At 39.3% G+C, this 20,451-nt stretch overlaps 2 protein-coding genes across 6 annotated transcripts in view; both read right to left on the bottom strand.

Moving 5' to 3' along the window:
• The window catches only part of ZFYVE16 (zinc finger FYVE-type containing 16), a 33,823-nt gene extending 23,003 nt beyond the window's left edge, over positions 1-10,820 (bottom strand). The window contains exons 1-4 of one of the 4 annotated variants that reach the window (XM_072359439.1): positions 10,743-10,820; positions 4,243-4,346; positions 3,730-4,046; positions 1,933-3,348 (exon numbers count right to left, since the gene is read on the bottom strand). In XM_072359439.1, coding sequence (XP_072215540.1) covers positions 1,933-3,348; positions 3,730-4,046; positions 4,243-4,312 — 1,803 coding nt within the window. In that variant the 5' untranslated portion in view covers positions 4,313-4,346; positions 10,743-10,820. Of the gene's footprint in view, positions 1-1,932; positions 4,047-4,242; positions 4,347-10,388; positions 10,475-10,678 lie in introns of those variants that run through there. The other 3 variants (XM_072359436.1, XM_072359437.1, XM_072359438.1) reach the window with 3 other exon arrangements.
• A 161-nt stretch (positions 10,821-10,981) lies between these two features.
• Positions 10,982-20,451, bottom strand: part of CCDC125 (coiled-coil domain containing 125) — a 13,590-nt gene continuing 4,120 nt past the window's right edge. For both annotated transcript variants that reach the window (XM_072358850.1, XM_072358851.1), the window contains exons 5-12: positions 19,863-19,940; positions 19,069-19,154; positions 16,851-16,933; positions 15,570-15,685; positions 14,668-14,775; positions 13,302-13,473; positions 11,704-11,837; positions 10,982-11,314 (exon numbers count right to left, since the gene is read on the bottom strand). In XM_072358850.1, the coding sequence (XP_072214951.1) occupies positions 10,982-11,314; positions 11,704-11,837; positions 13,302-13,473; positions 14,668-14,775; positions 15,570-15,685; positions 16,851-16,933; positions 19,069-19,154; positions 19,863-19,940 (1,110 nt within the window). The remainder of the gene's footprint in view (positions 11,315-11,703; positions 11,838-13,301; positions 13,474-14,667; positions 14,776-15,569; positions 15,686-16,850; positions 16,934-19,068; positions 19,155-19,862; positions 19,941-20,451) is intronic.

Below are 20,451 nucleotides of genomic sequence, written 5' to 3'. Positions count from 1 at the left end.
GCAGTACAGAAATCCTTTGCCAAGTGCCATTCTCCTCTTATACATAGTGCCACCAGGGCCCTCAATAGAGGCATCACCTCAGTCTTAATGCACAAGAAACACGAGGTAGAAACAAAACAAAGGATGAATAGTGCAACAGAGCGATGTCTATGAAAGTGAGTCTACTAAGCAACAAAGTTAAATCTAATTGGGCTACAAAGCGAAAATGCACCACATCAGAAAGCAAACAAATAAATGGAGATGAGAATTTGACTGTGTGTGCTGCAGATGGGAGGCAGAGCAGGCATTATTGCTACCTTGCACATTCCACCAGCACAGAAGCCAGAATTCCCAAGTTCTGACACTTTCCCTGATAACAATAAATATATGTAAGACTACATAAAATTAAACAATTCGAGGACAGTTCAGAGAGGACAATCATGAATTTCTGTCTGTTCCTCCTCAACCTGGAGGTAAATACTGCAACTCAACATGGGTCCATGAGAAAAGTAGACTTTGTTTTTTTATGACAAGTAGCAAAACAGTAAGCGACTGCACATTCAGAAAAGCTATGACAGTTACAACTCATCTGCTTAGCACTCCTTTATCTCTAACAGTTACACCATCTGTACTGTCTTCACTCATCTTCTGAATGCACAAGCATTGTGAAGCACCCTGAACTACTTTGCTCTTACGCAAAGACACTGCTGTTAACACACAGGATCAACAACAGTAAGAGTACTTACCTGTAAGCAGCAGTGAGTACTGGAGGGAATTTCTATTCCCATCTCCAGAAGACAGGCAATAAGTTTCATAGGTAATATGAACAAGAACTTCAAGAAGTTCAAAACCATACCCTAGAGAACTGTAATTTAAACTGTTATAAAATTTCAGTAGGGTATATAACTACCTAAGTTCAATAACACCAAACTTGTCACAATGAGAGCTTCCTACTCTTTGCACCCCACTGCAGACTTTCTATAGGTTTGCTGTGACAGAAGAAAATGGGGACTATACTTTGAATACACAATGCTAGAAGAGGGACTCTGCAGAAAATAAAAAGACCAAACCACTCCAGATGTCTTTTGAAACCGGATGAGAGATGCTAGTAAGTACTGACTAGTCTTTGCACCATCTCCTCATCATCCATAAAGCCTGCACAGGAACACTGAAAGAAAATCAGTTCCATAGTATTATATCTGTATTCACGCACCAGCACATAAGCTGCAGTAGCTCAAAAAGAAGTTTGCTTTTGATTAAAAACAAACTTCAGCATTATTTACTCGCTGCAGACAACCATAGGCTGGAAAAATAGAAAAGTCTATATATTATTCACTTAGTGAGTACCATTCACTCAACAGAAGTAGCATACTTTCCTCCGCCCTCCCTGACAACTCCGTTGGGAAACTGTGCAGACATTTAAACACAGCGCACAACAGACTACTAGTCCTTTGCGCGACTGCTGCCGTGATAGCTCCTGAAAGAACACATCCTGCCAGACTAACAGATACTGCTCTACAACTATTACAGTCACTTTTCTGAATTCTAATGATCATCACTGCCAAAATTTCTGATGCCAAAATACCTAAGCTTAATCTAAAGTAAGTAAAAAACTGATTCACTGTAACAATCACTGCAGTGCGCACTGTCACATCTTCCCTGTTACAAGAAAAGAACACTAGTCTAGCCTAGGAATGGAAGACAAGTAAAGGGGTGCAAGGAAAATGTTCTTATTTTCAAAAAACAAGGTTTTTTTGTTTTGTTTTGTTTTTGTTTTTGTTTTTTTTTACTTATCAGAGTCTTTTCTAAGAGTCTAACTCTGATGTAAAATTAGGAAAAAAAATAAAACAAACAAACAAAAAACTTAGAATCTTTCTCCTTTTCATTCCAGTTATCCCTGAATTAGAGTAAATTTACTTACAGTAACAAAAGGACCCCTCACCAACAACTTACTTTTCCACATGCACGACAGTGGTGTCGTCTTTTTGTAAACGTGAACTTCACTTGGCAGTTCATGCAGTTGGGTGCCTCTGAATCAGGAACCCACAAGGGTTGTTTCTGTAGAAGAGCTGCAGGTGTTTTAAGTGATTCTACACTTTGAAATGTCTGATTTTTTCCCGCTTCAGCACCACTTTCCCCAGCAGGCTCAGAATTTTCATCACAAGTAATGCTGTTCCTCGAGGGAGCTTCTGGAGTAGCTGCTCTCTCAATCACATGTGTTTGATTCAGCTGTCTCTGACCAACAGCTCCTTGTGTACTGTCACACAACAGCTTCGGTCTTGCACCTTCAGTAGGAAGCTTTGAAGCTTGTGCCTCACTGTCATCCTCAGTCACATTTTGAACAAGAAACGCACTCTCCTCTCCTGGGGGTTTCAACTTATGGGCATCAAGAGAGACTTCAAGATTACTACTAATGCTAGTTATATCCTCCAGTTTTGTCTGAGCGTGTTCCTCAGTAACCTTTGAGAAATGCAAGTTCTCATCCCTCAAATTCTCTTCTGCATCAGCTGCCATTAAATTATTACTATTGCTTAAAGAATTCAAAGAACTGGACAGATGACTTTGCCCATATAAGAATTCATCAAGCTCTGCATCACTTACAAGAGTATTGCTCTCCTCAACAGTAAAGTCATCCACAGTTTGGCTAATGCTTTCATTGTAGTAACAGTCGATATCAACACCATATCGCTCAGCTTCATATTCCATAAAAGGAGAAGCAATAGCTTTGATTTGATCAGAATCACTATCATCAGCTACATTCTCAGTATTAAATGTCGCTCCACCTCCTTTTTCTACAATAGTTCGGTTGATTTTAGATAAATATCCTTCCTGTTCATGTAAGTCAGTCTCTTTGCGGGATTCATAATCAGAGAGATCACTTGCTAAACTGTCACTAATAACCTCTGCTGCTATTTCATTCTGAGGCAGAGAATTAACTTCTTCTTCTGTTACAACTGAGGAACCACACTGAGATACAGCAATTGGTGTAAGATGTGGCAGTGACATCTGGACATCCTCGACTGATGCACATAAAGCACTGTTTAGTACTTCAGTGCCAGCAGTTTTTTCACTACCCCCATTCTCTTCCTTAGTTTTCTCTTCTAGTTCTACTTCAGACCCTGCTTGACAGATGGAGTCTTGTAAAGCATGACTTTCAGGTAATGTTCCATGATTTTTGTCCAGCTGATGTCTGTGCAGCAAATCAGAAGGCGTGAATTCCATTTTACACTGATCTTCCGGGGTTACACTTTCTGCAGCACTTCTTCCATGTATCTCTTTGCTCACTGGAGAGCACATGCTTTCATCTTGAGGCTCAGAAGGCAATTTTTCACACGTTGTCTCATCTTTGGGATCGTACACATTTGAATTCTGTAATGTTTCAGAGACACATGCAGTATTAGGGTGAGCAGTTTGTTCAAGATGATCAAAAATTTCAATACAGGACTGTATCTTTGAAGTGAAGTGATAATCACACAGATCTGAAACCTCTGCTTTAGCAAAAACATCTGACTCTAAAGCTAACTGATTACTCTTTTCTGTTTCAAGAGGTCCTGAATGTTGTAGCACTGAGTCCCCATCATTCTGCTGTGTACGTGAAACACCTCTGCAACCCAATGAAAATACACAATCAGGGAGAGGTATGTAAGATTTGCCAAAGCCACTCAAACAGTCTTCACTACAGTGAGAGTCACCTGGCTGCAATTTTTGAGTATCTACATTAGCACCAGCTGAACGGATCAAGCTACTTACGTCATGAACAAGTTCACACACAGGTACACTACTTCCCAGGTCTGAACCCTGACTTCCTTCTGTGGAAGCACTGCTCACAGCAGTCAAAATATCAGGCCCAGAAACACTCCTCTCATTTAGTGATGAGCAATTCAGAATCCCTTCATTTGGTCTAGTGTGGCTGGCTTGAGAGATTTCTTCTGGTGCAGTACAACCATTAGCATCCTCCTGTAGTTTTTGTGCTGGGTACACATGTTGCAAGAAATCCAAATCCACAGAAAGGGAACAGTGTTTTGAATCATATGGATTTTGAGGAGCTCTGGAGAGGTCGCATTCATCTATTTTAAGCAGGAAAAAAAAAAAGAGATAAAAAGTAAAGTTTACAAGACTTAACTGTTTCTAACGTTCATGTCCTCAAATTTCATCTATTCACTACCATAAGCTTTAACTTAGCGTTTATTACTTTCAAATTTGCCACAACAGTCACTTGACCAATATTACCACACTGTAGCAGAAGGCAGCACAGTTACTAACCTGTATTCAGTTCAAACTCATCCAGTAGTTTGTCCAAGTCACAGACTGCAGCTCTAAAGTAGGTATCCATTCCAGCTAAGTTCTAGTCTTTAGGCCTCTTAAACCTAAAAAAAAAAATGCAGTGATTCACTTTTGTTTTGCTATTCACAAAGTCAAAGTGTCTCCATTATTAGACAATAACTTTCAGGAAGTATTTTAAATAACATTTTCTGCCTGTAAAATAAAATGTTATACAGTTGATTGAAATTCATCAGACTCCAAGTAGGTCACGCTCAATGACTTGTCTTTAAATTTTAAATTTAAAGTTTAAATTTTCCTTCAAGGCCAAGTAAAAAAAACAAAGCAGTTGAGTACAGTAAAATAGTTCATCTCCACCCTACTGAGCACACAAACCCATTAACCTTCTATGAAACCTGCAAAAAAGCATTAAGGAATAAAAAAAAAGTCTAATTTTAGATACCTGGCAACTCACCTGAAAGCACTTTGCTGTGCACAATCTGTATCATAAAACACCGTTTTGTTTGTTTAATGAAGACTTCCAGTCTCCAGATGTTATGCCTTCTTGACCAGTTTGAGAAGCTTCCTAACCCTACATCTTTTTCATGTCTGAATATCCATAACATGCAATTACCTGTCACATAATCAAGATGTTACCTACCTTACCTGAAAGTAACCCAAAGGGACTCAGATCTCTTTAGTCTTGTGCCTGGAAACCAGACTTCTAAAGGTCTGCCTAGCTTTCCTGCTACTCAAGGAGATGCTAAAACAGCTTATGCTAAAACAGCTCAAAAATTATTAAAAGAAAATAAACTGTAGATCTCATCCCTACAGTACATGTTCTTGGGCAATAACGATGGTCAAAATTTACTAAAAGAGATTATCTAAGGCACAAATACTGAATTTATGAGAGAACATGTTTAAGAAATACATAATGCTGAGTTTGTTCTCTGCAGGGATTTCTCACACATCCTTACCGGTACAACTTCTGTTACAACTAATGGAGTAGCAGCCATGACTAAAAGAAGCAGTCACAGACCACTCTCCACAATTTTGGCCCAATGGTTACTATCAAACATGGAATAGAACTGAGTGTACAGAAGAACTTAAGTTTTATGCCAGCATTAATTACATCAGAGTGTAAGGCATATATTATTCTCAGAGGAAGCTCAGAAATGTACCATGATAAATACCTCATCCTAAGGCAATAATATCATATTTACATGATTCCATGTAGTAATAAAATGGATGGAACCATAGGATGGTTCCATCTGAGGTAATAAAGTATTCTGAATTGCTGAAATAACTTCAGATGATAACTATACTATTCCTCTTATTTAGCTTGCCTTTCTTGAAGATTTTCATCTCTTCAAGAAGGGTCTCGAACACTCTTTTCCCCTCCTCCATCTCCCCAAAACTACTACAGCAGTAGGGAAGACAAGCAGTAATCCCTTCTTATCCATCTCTTATCTTTCTGTTCTCAATCCTTTTGTACGTATTATCATCATTAAACAAAAATCCTGTTTGTTTGACATAACGCTTCAGGAATGAGACCATCTTACATTTTTGGCTCAGCTATAATTTCCTACAGCCAATCCCAGCATTAACATTAAAAATGAGTGAATCGGAAGCCATGAAGTTCTGGTGATACAGTTTTGCTAAATATCTGTTTGCTTCCTTGAGCAAAAACAACCTGTTGAAGCTGTTTGTTTCAACAAACTGTATTCACTCTGAATATAATTTAGATTCTCAAGAATTCCATTTCTAACAACCTGAAACTAGCAGCAGCATGAATCACCTTATTTTTTAAAAAATACAAGGAATTTCTGTTAAAGTCCCACCCATACCTAAAAGCATCAAGAAAACAAGTGACTACGACAGAATTTTTATATGGATGGGGAAAGAGCATGAGCACACAGGAAGGAGACTACTGGGTGTGGAAGCAGTGACTGCAGTTGTTTACACACACAGACCTTTGCACTGCAGCTTTTAGAGGAACTGTTCCACAAACAACTGGCCCTTTTAACATTCCTTACATCATGTGAGCTTTGATTTGTTCAGTTTTGATTTGTCCAGCTACAAAGCAGGAAGCAATAACAACTTTTTTCCCCCTTTTTTTAAACTTCATCAATAGTTTTCACTGAGATGAGGCCTCTGTATACAAATAAAAGAACTGAATGCCACCACACCAGAAGGGAAAGCACATAAATAGCAAAGCATCACGACGAGGGAAAAAAAAAACAGGGAAGCCTGATCTGTGCACCTAACAGACACCTTCAGGACTTGCTGCTTCCACCTTCCAAGGGTTGAAAGGCACGTGCCTTCTGCTAGAAACTATTTTCTGAATACACCTTCTACTTATCTGAATACTGCCACAACACTGTCTCCAAGTGGATGGTAGATTATTAAAATATGGTCTCTGAAATCTTAAATCCTTCACAGTACATTAAGGCATACAACTTGAGATTCCTACTTACTCAATTTCATATAATCCTTTCACAGCAGAAAGCCTTAAGTTTTAAGCAATGGTTAAATCATGTCTGCCAAAGACTGTATGCTTTCATCTTAAGATAAATATTTATATGCTAGGGGACTGGGAGATGTGTACCAGTCCTTCTCAAAAACAGACAAAAATAACCAAAGCATACAATAACTACAGCACAGTGTTAACAGCTAGTTTCTAACACAGTAGAAGTCAGTTTAAAGGGGAAGACCTGAGAAAGCTTTTTTTTGGAAAGACAGTTCATACTGTGGAAGGTATTTATTATTAAGTTGGGTAATGCAGTGTACAGATCAGCTCTGGAGACTTACTTTCACAAATGAAAGTACTAAACTGAGCTAAAAAGGTCTGTTATTTCTTTCAAACATTTTACTCTGCCTTATGACTAAGCTACAAGGCCTGGTAACATAAAAAGCCTTGAGGTGCTCATTTCTTCAGACTGAAATACACAGAAGATTGTGTTCAAATATTAAAGGACAGACATAAGTCACATTCTAAATATTCTGAATGATTACAAGTCATTGGTTCTTATCACACTGTTTGTCCTTATTTATGTCTCACTTAATGGATATCTAATTTCAATAAAGAGTACACCTATCACTAGGGCTTCCAAGTATGTGACTTGGAAAATTCCGTACTTACCAGTTAACAGCTTTTATTTTGCTGATAGAACATTTCTAAGCTTCAATATTTTCATTACTTTACTACAAAAAGGCACATCATACTACACTTTTACTTCTCTAGGTAAGCACCTGGTTTGTTTATAAACAAGCTTACTCTAAGTCTCCCATTCAAAGCTCTTCCTTAGCCGTGTGTCATGTTAAGCATACGGTTTTGACTTCCTAGCTGCAGCTCCCCCTCAAGGGCTTTCACAGTTACAAACAGTTCATGTCTGCCTGCCAGCACGCCCCAGACTTTCATCGAACAGCTTCAACAGTTTGCCACTCCCAAACGGACTTATATCCTAACCTAACCCGTTCCCCATTCCCAGGGGGACATTTAACACAGTTTTGGTTGAGAGCTGTGTACAACAGTCAGATATGCTTACTATGGTGTTCCTCGAGCTCAGTATCAGATTGAGGGTTTTAACTTAATATTTATTTCACAGTTAGTGAAGCAAAAGTTCTCACTCCAGCTCCTGAGACTTCCAAAATTCCATGCTGAAATGTTAACTGCTCACTCCCACAGCTGTTAGCCAAAACAGTAATGTTGTGCTGTCACAAAACTGCATCCTTCATCTGCTTTCATGCCAACACTGCAGATGTCCATCCCCAAGCTTTACAAGAGATAAGCTGATGCTTGCATTTCTAAACCCCTTATGGGCAAACCCCACAGCCATGATTACAGTACTAGCACTCTTTCCTGTCTTACCCATGCTGACTAAGAAGAAATCTAACAATGAAACTGTTATGTAGTAGTCATCACAGTGAGCCCTGTACTCCAAACACCAGCAAAACAGCAGTAGTCCCAGGATGGACACTGAACAGCTCTGTGTTTAGTACAAATACATCAGCACCTCGTCTGACACCCTTCTTCGGATACTGAGGCCAGGCACAAAGCAAGCCTAAATGGAACTAGTGGGAATGGTAAAAGCTTGCTTACTTTATTTTCCCAATCAGATGAGGCTTGGTCTCTGGCTAACTTGTAACACTGCACTTTATATTGGACCCTACCTTAAGAAACAGAGGTTAAGAAAAAGTTACCTAAGGAAAGCCAATGTTGTGATTTAAATGACCATGTAACAAGTCTGAGTGTGTCAACAGACATCAAAAAACGAAACAAAACAAAACAACCTTTACAGGCAACTTCTTATAAACTTCATAAAGGATTTCTAAGGGATACATATATTGAGATTCAAAAGATACTTTGTTAGGGACTTCTCAATGCGGTCTTATTGAAATGAGAAGACATTACAAGTTGGCTAGGACAGAGAATATCCAAGCATCAAACTATAGCATAGACTGCCATTTTTCAAAACCAAACAGAGTTTGGTTACCTAAATGCAGGTAGTTAGTACTTTTCAGTAAGAACCTGCAAAATAAAATGGAAAAATTAATCACTGTTTGCTAACCAGTTCTATGTCTAGCAACAAGCAGATTTCTGATGTATAAAAATCCCTGAAAAACAACTTCTAGGGATTGATATATACATATATCCATTACCAGATCTCAATCTAGTCAAAACCAAACACCATCAAAGAATCCAGGCCTGTATTTGTAGGGAATGTGCTGGAACAAAACAAGATTGGGTGTGGAAACAAAGAAACACAAGTGCATATACAGTTCTTCCATTCTAAAAACTAGCTTAATATTTAGACAGTTATTGTGGTCATCTGGACAGTCCCTTTGATCATCAAAATGATACATTATTTCAATTCACTATGTTTACAGTAACCAGAAAACTGTAGGCTTGAGGCCCTGCAGACAGAAACAACACCATCCCAAAACAACCAACAAATAAAAGCCATAAAAAACACTGTGTACAGATACCCATGGATTTCACCAGCAATCAACAAGGAGCAAAAAATGAGAAATAACTAAGTGCTGTCAGATAAAAACAGTAATAAAAACAAAGATACAACATTCTTGCTGAGTAATGCCATATATTAGTGAACCATAAAAGCACAGCAGCTGCTGACACTGCAAATCTACTCACTGAATCAGGGGATGAATACAATTTACTGAAGTTTTCAGACACCTAAGAAAAAGCATACATGGCACACTGCAAAACACTAAACTGCCTCACCTGAAGATGGACATTGCTGAAACACAATTTCAACGACACAAAGGGTCACCAGCATTATGACTTTACCACTACCCTGATCAGACTAACACTGACAGCGTACTCAACCCCCTAGAATTTTCTTCCGCTCTAGTGGCACATGCTATCACTCTTCTGACCAGAAAACAGTACCACTCACACCACAAACAGATGTCAGCCATCAATTAATGATTTTCAGCACTGCTCCAGAACATCACCAGTATCATCAACAGGCCCAATGGCTGAAGAACCTGTTCCAAAGAATCACAGAATTTTTACCTTTAAAGGTCTAGTCCAACCTCCCACTTGCTCACCTGAACAGACACACTGCACACAGTGCCACCACTACTGGTGGTATCAGCTTGCAACGCTCAGCCTTGGGAAACAAGTCACAGGAACATGACTATTTGATCAGGTCTGAAAGATAACTTCTCAGACCACAGAGACCACAGCTCTCAAAATACTCTCATTTTCTTCTGATCTGTACTATTAATGACCAGATATACATACTGGACAACCCAAGCAGCACAGCATCAGACGTTAACAGCATGTGGTTCTGACAGGCAACTGGATCCTTTCCTGCTCACAAGTCATTTCTTCAGGGCATATCAAGAAACAGCTTTCTGACACTGCATTCTGTATCTGAATACAGACAGGGCTGTCCACGTGCTCCAGTTCATCTGACACACCTTACTTAACTTGAGCAGTGTAAGCACGTCCATTAAACTCTGCATCTGCCAGCAGTGCCAACTCTAAAGAATAAAGTAAGAACATCGTTAATGTCTGTAAATCACTAACAGCAATGCATCTGCCTAAGCAATCTAACACACAACGCCGCACGAAGCGCTGCAGTTTGCTATTGGTAGCGAACCTCACACCACAAACAAACCTTCACGCGACTGTTTTCGCTTCGTTTCGGAGCGATCGTGCGTACCAGTTCCCCAGGGCTGCACTCCCGAGCGAGGCCCAGCTCACGCCCCGCCTCAGATCGGGGAAGCAGCAGGACTTCCTCACAAGGCACAGCCCGCAGCCACGGCGGAAGGCCGCAGTCAGCGCCGCGCAACGACACGGAGGGCCAGACACAAAACCCGCTGCTGTCTTCCACCCCGGGCCGCTTTTTCGGCCTGGATTCCCGGCACGGCGACTACCCAAACACCACCGCCGCCACCTCCTGCTTACCCCCGTTTAGCCGGAGCCCTCCCGGCACATCAGGACGGAGAACCGCCCCTCCCCCAGCGCTCACCTCACGAGTAGCCCAACCCCTCCCCAGCTCCAGGCCGGCGCCCGAAGTCTCCTCCGCACGCTGCGCATGCGCAGTGCCGGCCTCCCGCCAGGGCGGCACCTACCAACTCTGCGCGTGCGCAAGACGACTCTACGCGCTCTCCCGTCCCCGGCTGTGCAGGCAGGGGGGGCTCGCAGACACGTCCACAAAGCCTTTTTTTTTTTTTTCCCTTGAAAAGAATAATTTATTCCGGCTGACGCTTAGATCACCACCGTTTCGTATGCTTTCCCGCATGGATCGCTTTCCTCGTGACACACAGCCTCAGAGGGCCAGGAGTGTGATTTTCTTAGCACCCTAACCGAGTTCTGGAATCCGTTTCCATTAGAAGCTGAGGAAAGGTTGCTTGGAGAAGCCAGCTCACAGCAGCACGCCGGTCCCAGAGCTGCTGGCCCAGAGGACTGCACGGCTTTGCCTCCGTGCCCCGCGGGAGGCTGGCCATGTGTTTCCTGTGCTGCCTCTTTCAGCTCCATCGCGCGAGCAAGCATGTAGCTGACCTTCCTCTGGTGAGCCAGAGCCTCCTCTTTGTCATTGACCTGCAGTTGGCCACAGAAAGAGAAGAAACTGTGAGCTAAGAGCAAGGGAGTCCATATAAGTGATAGAGCATCCTGCACTGGAAGGGACCCATGAGGATCACCATGTCCAGCACGTGAAAAGATCTGAAAAGCAATGTCCAAATGATGTTAAAACACCTTAGGCATGGTGGCGTGCCCAGAGTTTGGCAGTAACCGAAAATAACAGTAAACTGCCAGTCCAGACCATTTAACAGCAGTAGTGACGCTGGCATAGGAAGCAGCATTTCCACAGGTACATGCAAACGTGTATCCACACAAGATTCTCTGTCTCATTTTTACTTGGGTATACTAATAAAAACTCTGCAGCTCAGTTTGTTCTCCTAGAGTCTGGTTTAAGAAGTATTACTAACCAAATCTATTAACATCTTCAGGATTTCATGAGGGTTGTCTAGTACTTCAACTTTCCTGCTGTCAGCATCTGAGGAGAGCAGGCCTGATAATTTCTGTCCCAGACTGTTCTTGTTCCCTTGTAGCTTGACAGACCCTATGAACAACAAAAAGTATGAGAACAGTGGAAATACTTGAGAGAAAAGCTAGTTTCATTCAGAAAAATGAATGTGCATCCAACTGAACACTGAGCAATCTCCTCCAGAAGGGCACTGCATGCTACAGCTTCTACTGTACATCTTAGGGCAGGTTTTTAATATGCAGCACCACCCTTGCCATCACTTAAAAGCTACCTAGACTTTTCATCAGATATACGAGCAAACTGAAAATAAAAATTATTACTGCTATTTAAAAATATATCGTGCCTCTAGCTAAATAACAATTCATGGCAATGTAGTTTTAAGCATCTGGTAGCCTGATACATTCAGTTTGTAAGATTTATGAGAAGATTAAAATACATTAAGATGATGAAATGCTTCTATCAAAACACATAGCTTAGAACACACTGGAGGCATTCAAGGCTAGGCTAGACAGGGCCCAGGGCAGCCTGACCTGGTGAGAGGCAACCAGCCCACTGCAGGGGTTGAAGCTGGGTGGGCTTTAAGATCCCTTCCAACCCAAACCATTCTACCATTCTGCGAAACAATGACACTGATTAAGGGGAAACACATATTGGAGATATATCCTGCTTTAATGTTACTTTCTGGAGGTGCCCAAGGAATCCAGAAGATCCCCAGATCCATGCCTGGCACATACAGATCAATGGCTAGCAGACATTTGAAGTACGTTCTATTCCTCACATCTGCTACAGCTTTGACCATGACATAAGCACTAAAACAGTTCTCATTAGTTCTTTTCTCAGCCAAGAAAAGGATAATGAAAATTCTTTCTCTTTTCCAGGGGGACTGTGCATGACCATGCTTAGTAGTAGTCAAAGAATAAATATTAATGCCAGCACAAATAATGAAAAGATGAAGTACTTAAATAAATAAATAAATAAAATAACATACAGATAAAAAGGCAGTATTTCAGTAAAAGCTCAGTACCTGTTTTTACTTTTTTCCTTCCTGATACAGGCTTCATTGAAAAAATAAAAATAAAATTGTTGATAGCATCTTAAATGGCCAGGCTAACCTTTCCAGATGCTAGTTTTTTTGTGCTGTTTTTCTAACATCTTTAGTATCTACAATGTTATTGTTAATCTGGATAATGGATTATTTATTCTAGCATAATACAGCCCATGAGCATGTAATTAAAAAATGGCTAAACTAAAAGCAGGATTAGTATCATCAATGTCCTGTGGTCATTTTTATACAATGAATACTATAACCACCCACTTACACATGCACATCCTACGTAAGAAACTTCTGGTAGAAGTGTGTGAACTACCAGCTGCATTTCTTACAGTACGTACAGTTGTGACATAACTTTGTTCCTTTTTTCTGAACTCTTCAGAAATCTGTCAGCCATTAAACCACAAACACACATTTGATACAACAAAAATGTCTGCCCATGCCCATCAGCTAATTTTTTTCTAGTCCACCATTACAGATACAGTTACCATCCTCTTTCAGTCGCCTCCAGTTTATAAATTTTGTTTCCTTTTTAATCTTTATCACTTCTGCAAGCCTCAGGGCTTGGTCCTTCCTCTGCATTAGCTGCTGCTCAAATGCAATTCTGAAGGCATCTGCCATTACATAAGCTTCATCTTTACTCTTCATCAGAAGTTCAATCTGGTTTTAATTAAGAGAAAATGTACAGTATGTTAAGAAATTTGGAAGCAATACCAGATTTAAAAATTGAGACAGATTGAAGCCACTAGCACAGTTCAGCACTTTCACGTTACCAAGTAGACACAGTAGTTTCTAAGGCAGCCCTGTGCACGTAAAAGGGATTGATTGATTGACTGAAGTGGTAGAAACAGAACAGTGGCTTTCCTGCTACATAAAGAAATGTATTTTGAAGTATGTATTTAAATCCTTTTCTATGCATGCAGCTAACAACACCTATGCACTGCATTAGCTGTGCTGTCAACCATGCCTATTTATCTTGGCACCTGCAGAACAGACTGTTTTCTAGCACTGTGTGCAGGAAAAAAAGAACAGTATTTATATCAGACATCTTAACCCTGATACAAAAGTGACATGATAGTTCTAGAGAGGTGATTCCCACCTTATGCTTATGTCCCACCTTATGTCTAAGAGGTCTAAGATGATTTCAGATAATGTTCTTTATTGATGGATTTTAATTATGGGTCAGCCCTGAAACAGTGACAGTTGGAAGACCCTTTCAGATGGAAGTGAACCTATTCTATTCCATTCCACAGATTTTCAAAGTCAGTATGTCAGTGGGGACTCCTGCACTAGGTCTGAGAGAAAGGTTACCGCATTTGCAGGCTAAAACACTAATGAAAAGAAAAAAATCCTCCATATAAAATCATATGTTTACAAAGTTAGAGACATTATGGCTTCGAAAACATTTTGTTGTATTAAGCGTGATGTAAATACATCATTTTTAGCAAGGTCAGCTCAATGTTAATGTCAACAAAAAGGAGGAGTGGAATGGGGTAGAACACAGTGCCAGGGAAGAAAGGAAAAGGAGCGATTTCCTTTTCAGTGGTAGCTCATGCTCACACTGTGTAAATATTTACAGAATGTGCAGAATGTGCATATTTTCATAATAAAAAATGTAAGTAGAATGAAATAGAACAAGATATATATATATATATATATATTTACTAGCAAAACATTCTTACATCATTAACAATTAGAACATCACAAAAAAACATTATTTCTGAGATGCATTCTTGTTTTAAAGCACGTAAATTTGTGTAAGCCATGGTAGAGTGTTTATGGCTTTACTTGTTTTTGTACAAATCTGTTTTCTTGTGTTCACTCCTTGTTCATATCTAAACCAAAGAGCATTACCTCTTGCTTGAGATGAAGAATTTGCTTTCGAGTAATAGCTGCCATTTTAGCACAGGAACAAGGCTGCCCCCCAGAAGAAATGCAGGTGCAGGCTCCAAGAACTGCCAGCTTAAAAGCCAAAACAAACCAGCAGTTACATATCTGCATATGGAATGTAATCCAAGAGATGCCAAGTGACTAGTAAAAACATCCTGAGGCTACAGAGTGAGTGTAAGAGTCAGGAGAATTCAGCTACAAGGATTTGGACATTGTTTTTTTTCACTAACAATGACACGTGATGTCTATTTCTCAGCACTAATTTCACATCTAATCCTAACACAGTACTTTTGTGATACTAATTATGCCAATTAACTGTTAAAATCTGAATTCACTACCACAAAGGCTTTAAGTTTTCTGCTCAGCAGTTACCTACATGGAAATGCTCAAGAAAATCAAGGTAGTACATGTAGGGTGTTTGTACTACATAGGAAGAGCCACAACTGCATTCCAATAAGTCTGCATGTAAACATACCCCTGTAGACATTGCTCCTCTCTTGCTTTTACTCTGAAGCTGAAGCAAAGAAATGCAGTCTCCTACTGCAATCTTGCCAGACTCAGCACTTCCAGAAATATTAATAAATGCATCATATTATACAGCCTGCTTTTATATAATAAAGTTATACAATTTGGAATATGGATTTCCAGATGACAATCTGGGACACCGGGTCATCAGCCCTCGTTCTTAGATACAACAGGCTGAAAGGACATCATCCACTGACCAGGAACTCACTGGCAGCCCATCTACTTCACTGGAAGAAGATAATAAACTGACAAAAGTTGTCAGCTTGTTTATGCTCCTTCCTCTAGGCCTCATCAGGGCCTATCTCGAACCAGCAATTTTAAAAAACAGACTTCATACTTACTTCAAGACCTGTAATATCTGTGATGTCTCTTTTATCAATAGACATGTTCTCCTGAACAATCTTCTGCTTGTTCACATCAAGCATTGCAAGAAATTCTAAGCGCTGCTGATTCAAGACTATGGAATAAATAAGGACAACAATTTAAAGTCTGTTCTTCTTATTTCTTAATTTCTGAGTTTAACTACAGAAAAAAAAACAAAAACAAAAACAAAAAAACCAACAACAACAACAAAAAAACCAACAACAACAAAAAAAAACCAAAACCAAAACAGTTCTGTAGGATTACTATCAGTTATGAAAATACGAGGCTATGTAGATTTAGAAACTCAGATCCCAGTTGTTTTTCCTTCTGCATTTTCCTAAATGTGATAATCCATTTACAGAAATACTGTCTCATATATTACTTTTTCATTACACAGAATCACAGAACATCAGGGATTGGAAGGCACCTTGAAAGATCATCTACTGCAGTCCCCCTGCTGGAGCAGGAACACCCAGATCAGGTCACACAGGAATGCATCCAGAGGGGTTTTGAATGTCTCCAGAGGAGACCCCGCAACCTCCCTGGGCAGCCTGTTCCAGTGTTCTGTCACCCCTACCATAAAGAAGTTTTTTCTTATATTTATGAGGAATCTCCTGTGTTACAGCTGGCACCCATTGCCCCTTGTCCTGTGTCCATCTTTTTTCTTAATTTATTTTTCTTATTTACAACTTAGGCAGCAGCCTTGTGTAGGTAAGCACAATGCTGGGGAAATCATGACCTGTTTTGTCTACTCTAAAGGCTTTTGGAAACCAGAAATAAGGAAAAGGACCTTGAGCGACCTGAGCTAATGAGTTATCTGCACAGTGTGCAGTTTGAGGAACTTCATTATAAAGCTAACAAGCTGAAGACCTCAAAGGTTTTGCTACACGTTAAAAGCGTATGACTCTAATACTGATTTTAATTGTAGCACAAGCATTCTGCACCTTGCTTGGCCTGCTACTCCTTTCCTAAAGAACATTAATAGAATGCAGAAGGTTTTTCCCTTCTACATCCAGAGTTCCTAGGGCAGTGAAGTCTATTTCTTCAGACCTGACTTGTCCTACTAGTTTGTTTTGTTTTGTTTTTCTTTCTTCTTTTTCAGGTGACAATGCAACCAGAATAAGAAACACTATGGGTCTATTTAAAGTGAGTTGCTGTATATCTGCTAACATCAACTGCCAGAAACTTTTGTTCATAGTTAACCACTGAATTATTCCAGAAAAGCAATACATTAAGAGGAAGAGCTGCTGGTGTCTTACTTGCATTTTCAGATTTAAGAGTTTTAACTTCTTCTGTTCTCAGTTTCAGTGCTTCCTTAAGAGCTGTGTTTTCACAGTATATCCTGCAGAAGTTAGAAAAGGGATGTATTATCTTTGAAATAAGTATTTAAAATGTGAAATCAGACGGGGAAAAAAAGCCATTAGCCTGTTAAAGCATTGTATCTAATATTCCGGAGAATTAAAATTAGATTTGAAAAGACAGAAAAAAGAAAAAAAAAACCTGAAAAAAAGTTGAGTGTTAATTTGATATTACACACACATCAGCAGTTTCCTCACTTGTGAATTCTTTTTATGAAAAAGTTCCTGATTTTTTTCCCCATAATAATATTTGTACCAATAGCAAGTGGTGTGTTACTAGATCTGAATCTGCTAGTGAGGGTCCAATACCTGCAACTGCTCATAACAAGCCTTCTGAAATAAAGATAGAATGACATTTTACATAGCCCATTTTTGATGGGGGATTCTTTTTAAAGACTAATGAACTCTTCTTCTGGGCAAACAGATGAAATCCAAATATTATGAATAGTGCACAGGGGTTGGTGACCATAATATGCTGTGTGTGCAGGTCTGCATGGGGTTGGTCTGATGGGCACTGAACCACCAGGCCACAGAAATCAGACCATGTAACACCAGCTTCTGTAGGGTTGCCCCTGGCTGCAGCTCTCCCTGCAGGGAGCAATAGTAAGAATCTCTGCAATCATATGGAGGTTCCTTCGCAATCCAGATAAAACACACTGTTCAAACAGGCTGACCTTTTTAGCAAAACCACTCCCTCACGCTATCAATTTAAATGTGCCCATGTGTGCTCAAGTGGGTGTAAAAACAATAGTAATAAAAAAAATAATTCACATGAAAGTACGCAGTGCCCCCCTAGCTTTACAGTTTAACACCAGGTAAGTTTAAGTACTGCACTACTGTTAGAAAGTCTAACAATTTTAACTGTAAAACTCTGAAACACTTGCTGAGCAATCTGTTGCTTCCTTGAAAAGAGGAAACTGTAACTGGACATACAACAGTATGGCTCACGTCTTCATTTCAGAAAGCAAACTTCCTGTATCTTAATACTATTCTAAGAGCAGCAACCTGAGAACACACAACTATCATTGAGAATACATGTTTTCCTTCACATATTTCCTTCTTGAAAAGTGGCAATACAAATTCCTAAGTGTTAAAGCAGTACCTTTTTCTGGTATATCACTCGCTTGGGCTGCCTGTAATTGCAGCATCCTGTAACTTATTTTTTTTTTAAGCCAAATAATAACTTAAAATATGTCGTTTGAATGAAGGAGGGGAAATAAACAATACTCTTCTCATTCTAGAGTATTGAATATTGGAATATGATTTTGCAAAGCTGCCTTTAGCCCATGGCTTGTGGCTTTCTGAAGCTTTCACCTCCAGCTTCCAACCATTAACTGTAGCTTTGTTGCTCTGAACTACCTCCCAACACTTCCCACCTTCCCAAAGGATTTTAAAAAAGCATTTATTGGCATTTTAACTCAGTTAAGAGATGACAGAGATACGATATCTCAGCATATCTTTCTTATAAACGAACAGTTCCTAAGTTTTTTTCCCCATATTCCTTGATTCAGAGTTGGAAAATTTTAAATAAGAAACTCCACTAAAATAAGTGTAACTCCAAAGCGTAGATGCCACTATTACCCATTTAAATAAGTGAGACTGCTGTTTATGTTTTTCAGTGTTTGCAGTTGAATTATTAGTGCAGTGCCTTGGCTCCTGCTTCCTGCCTAACTACACCTTCTTTCCACTTAGAATAAGTCTTATTTAAACAAAGAACCAGTTCATCAGCCTCTCCCAAAAGCATTCAGTTTTACCTGTACTTAGGCTCATACCTACAATGCAAGGAAGTAAAGCAATGATTAACCAGAAAATGATATTTCCACATGCAAACAAATACTATTACTTTCCATACCTCATTTACATTTAAAGTAAATAAGGACACTCTTGCTCCTGCTGGCTAACACAATCAAGTATAAGAATGAAAATGAAAGCTCACTAGGAAAGCCAGCCAACTATGGAATTGAGATTTATTAATTGTAGTAGTTTTAATTGAAAAATAAAAATCTGACAAGCATGAAATTTAGATTGAACTTCTCAAATCAGGAAGGAAATTAGGAAAGCACCAAAAAGGGGAGAAAAAGGAAAAGAAGGACAAAAAAATACAGCATAAATTAAATACCTGTCGTATTTTTCTGTCCATGTGTCTTCTATGTTTTTAAATCTGTCCTGATCAAATTCAATTTCCCACTGCAAAATATTGATTTCCTGCAGAGACAAAAGTAGCCAGCAGTAATTCATTATAATCCTCACAATGAAAGGAAGAAATGGAACTGCTGGTGTTAGGTTTGGCACTGACAGAGTCTGAGGTGTCCTACAGTGACAAGCTAAGTATTTCAAAATAAATTTGGCAGCAGATAACAATGATTTAATGCATTACTAATCTGTGTGTTACAGACCCTGCTGAATGAATATTGCTTGCAGTGGCTAATTACAAAAGGAAACCCATGCTGACACATTTCCCTCTTTCCTTACTGTTATGTGGAAAGGACATGTAACAAGAGAAACAAAACTTAGTTTTAATGAAGCTCAGCACCTTCCTCCTGCTAATCCTCTTTTCCTGGATTAACACTGGATATTCATTCCTTAGGCTTGTTTTGGAAATTCCAAGCTAACTAAGAAACAGAACAACTCAATATAAACAACTGTAAAACTCACAACAAAGAACAACAAAAACCACAGGATTCTAATATCCTTCAGGTCTAACGTATTAGTATGCAGTATAGTGGGAAAAGAGTGAAAGAATGATATTTTCTCTTATATAAAGGAATAAGAACGCTTTGGGGGAAAAAAAAGAAAAATGCCAAAACTTTGGTACCGATTTATATTGATTCAAATAAACAGTATGAACACCCTTATAGATAACAATGAACAGCTGTGATTTTGTGCAGGTATGAAAGAAAGCTGCACTCTTACCTTTTCTAAAGTTCTCTTTTCTTCCTCAGTTTTTTCAAGCATTGCTTTTGTATGACTAGTGGCTTTACTTAATATTGCCTGCAGAAAAAGCACAGATCAATCAAATGCTTTAACAAAGTAGAGCCCAGTGTTCAGTTTTTCATCAATGTAAGGCTCATGCTCTTGGTTAACCAGAAGTGTGCAGCATTAGACAGTAGCAACTCACTCCAGTTTCAAGAAATGACATAGCTATGTTGCATGATGAACTTGTGTTTTGATCACCTAGTTTATTTTACTGAATAAAAAACACCCAAAAAACAGCGTTATTTATTAAAAAAAAAAAATAATCATATTTTTAAGGGTTTTCCACAATGACTCTCAACTCACTGAAAACTTGGTTACAAAATACCTATGTCTCAATCCAGATGTGACTTATTACAAATGTTAGAGGGTCAAAACTGTAGAACTATAATGGATTATGCAAGTAGGCAGTTAATTTCAACATTGTGCACTGCAATATCACATTAAAATATTACAACCCGTGAACAAAAGATTGATGCAATGTTTAATGCTTAGGTGGACTAATTAACTGAAAGTATCTCTGCTTTGC

Source organism: Excalfactoria chinensis, chromosome Z (genome assembly GCF_039878825.1).
Source record: "Excalfactoria chinensis isolate bCotChi1 chromosome Z, bCotChi1.hap2, whole genome shotgun sequence".
NCBI lineage: Eukaryota > Metazoa > Chordata > Aves > Galliformes > Phasianidae > Excalfactoria > Excalfactoria chinensis.
This window is presented reverse-complemented; position numbering and strand designations above follow the sequence as displayed.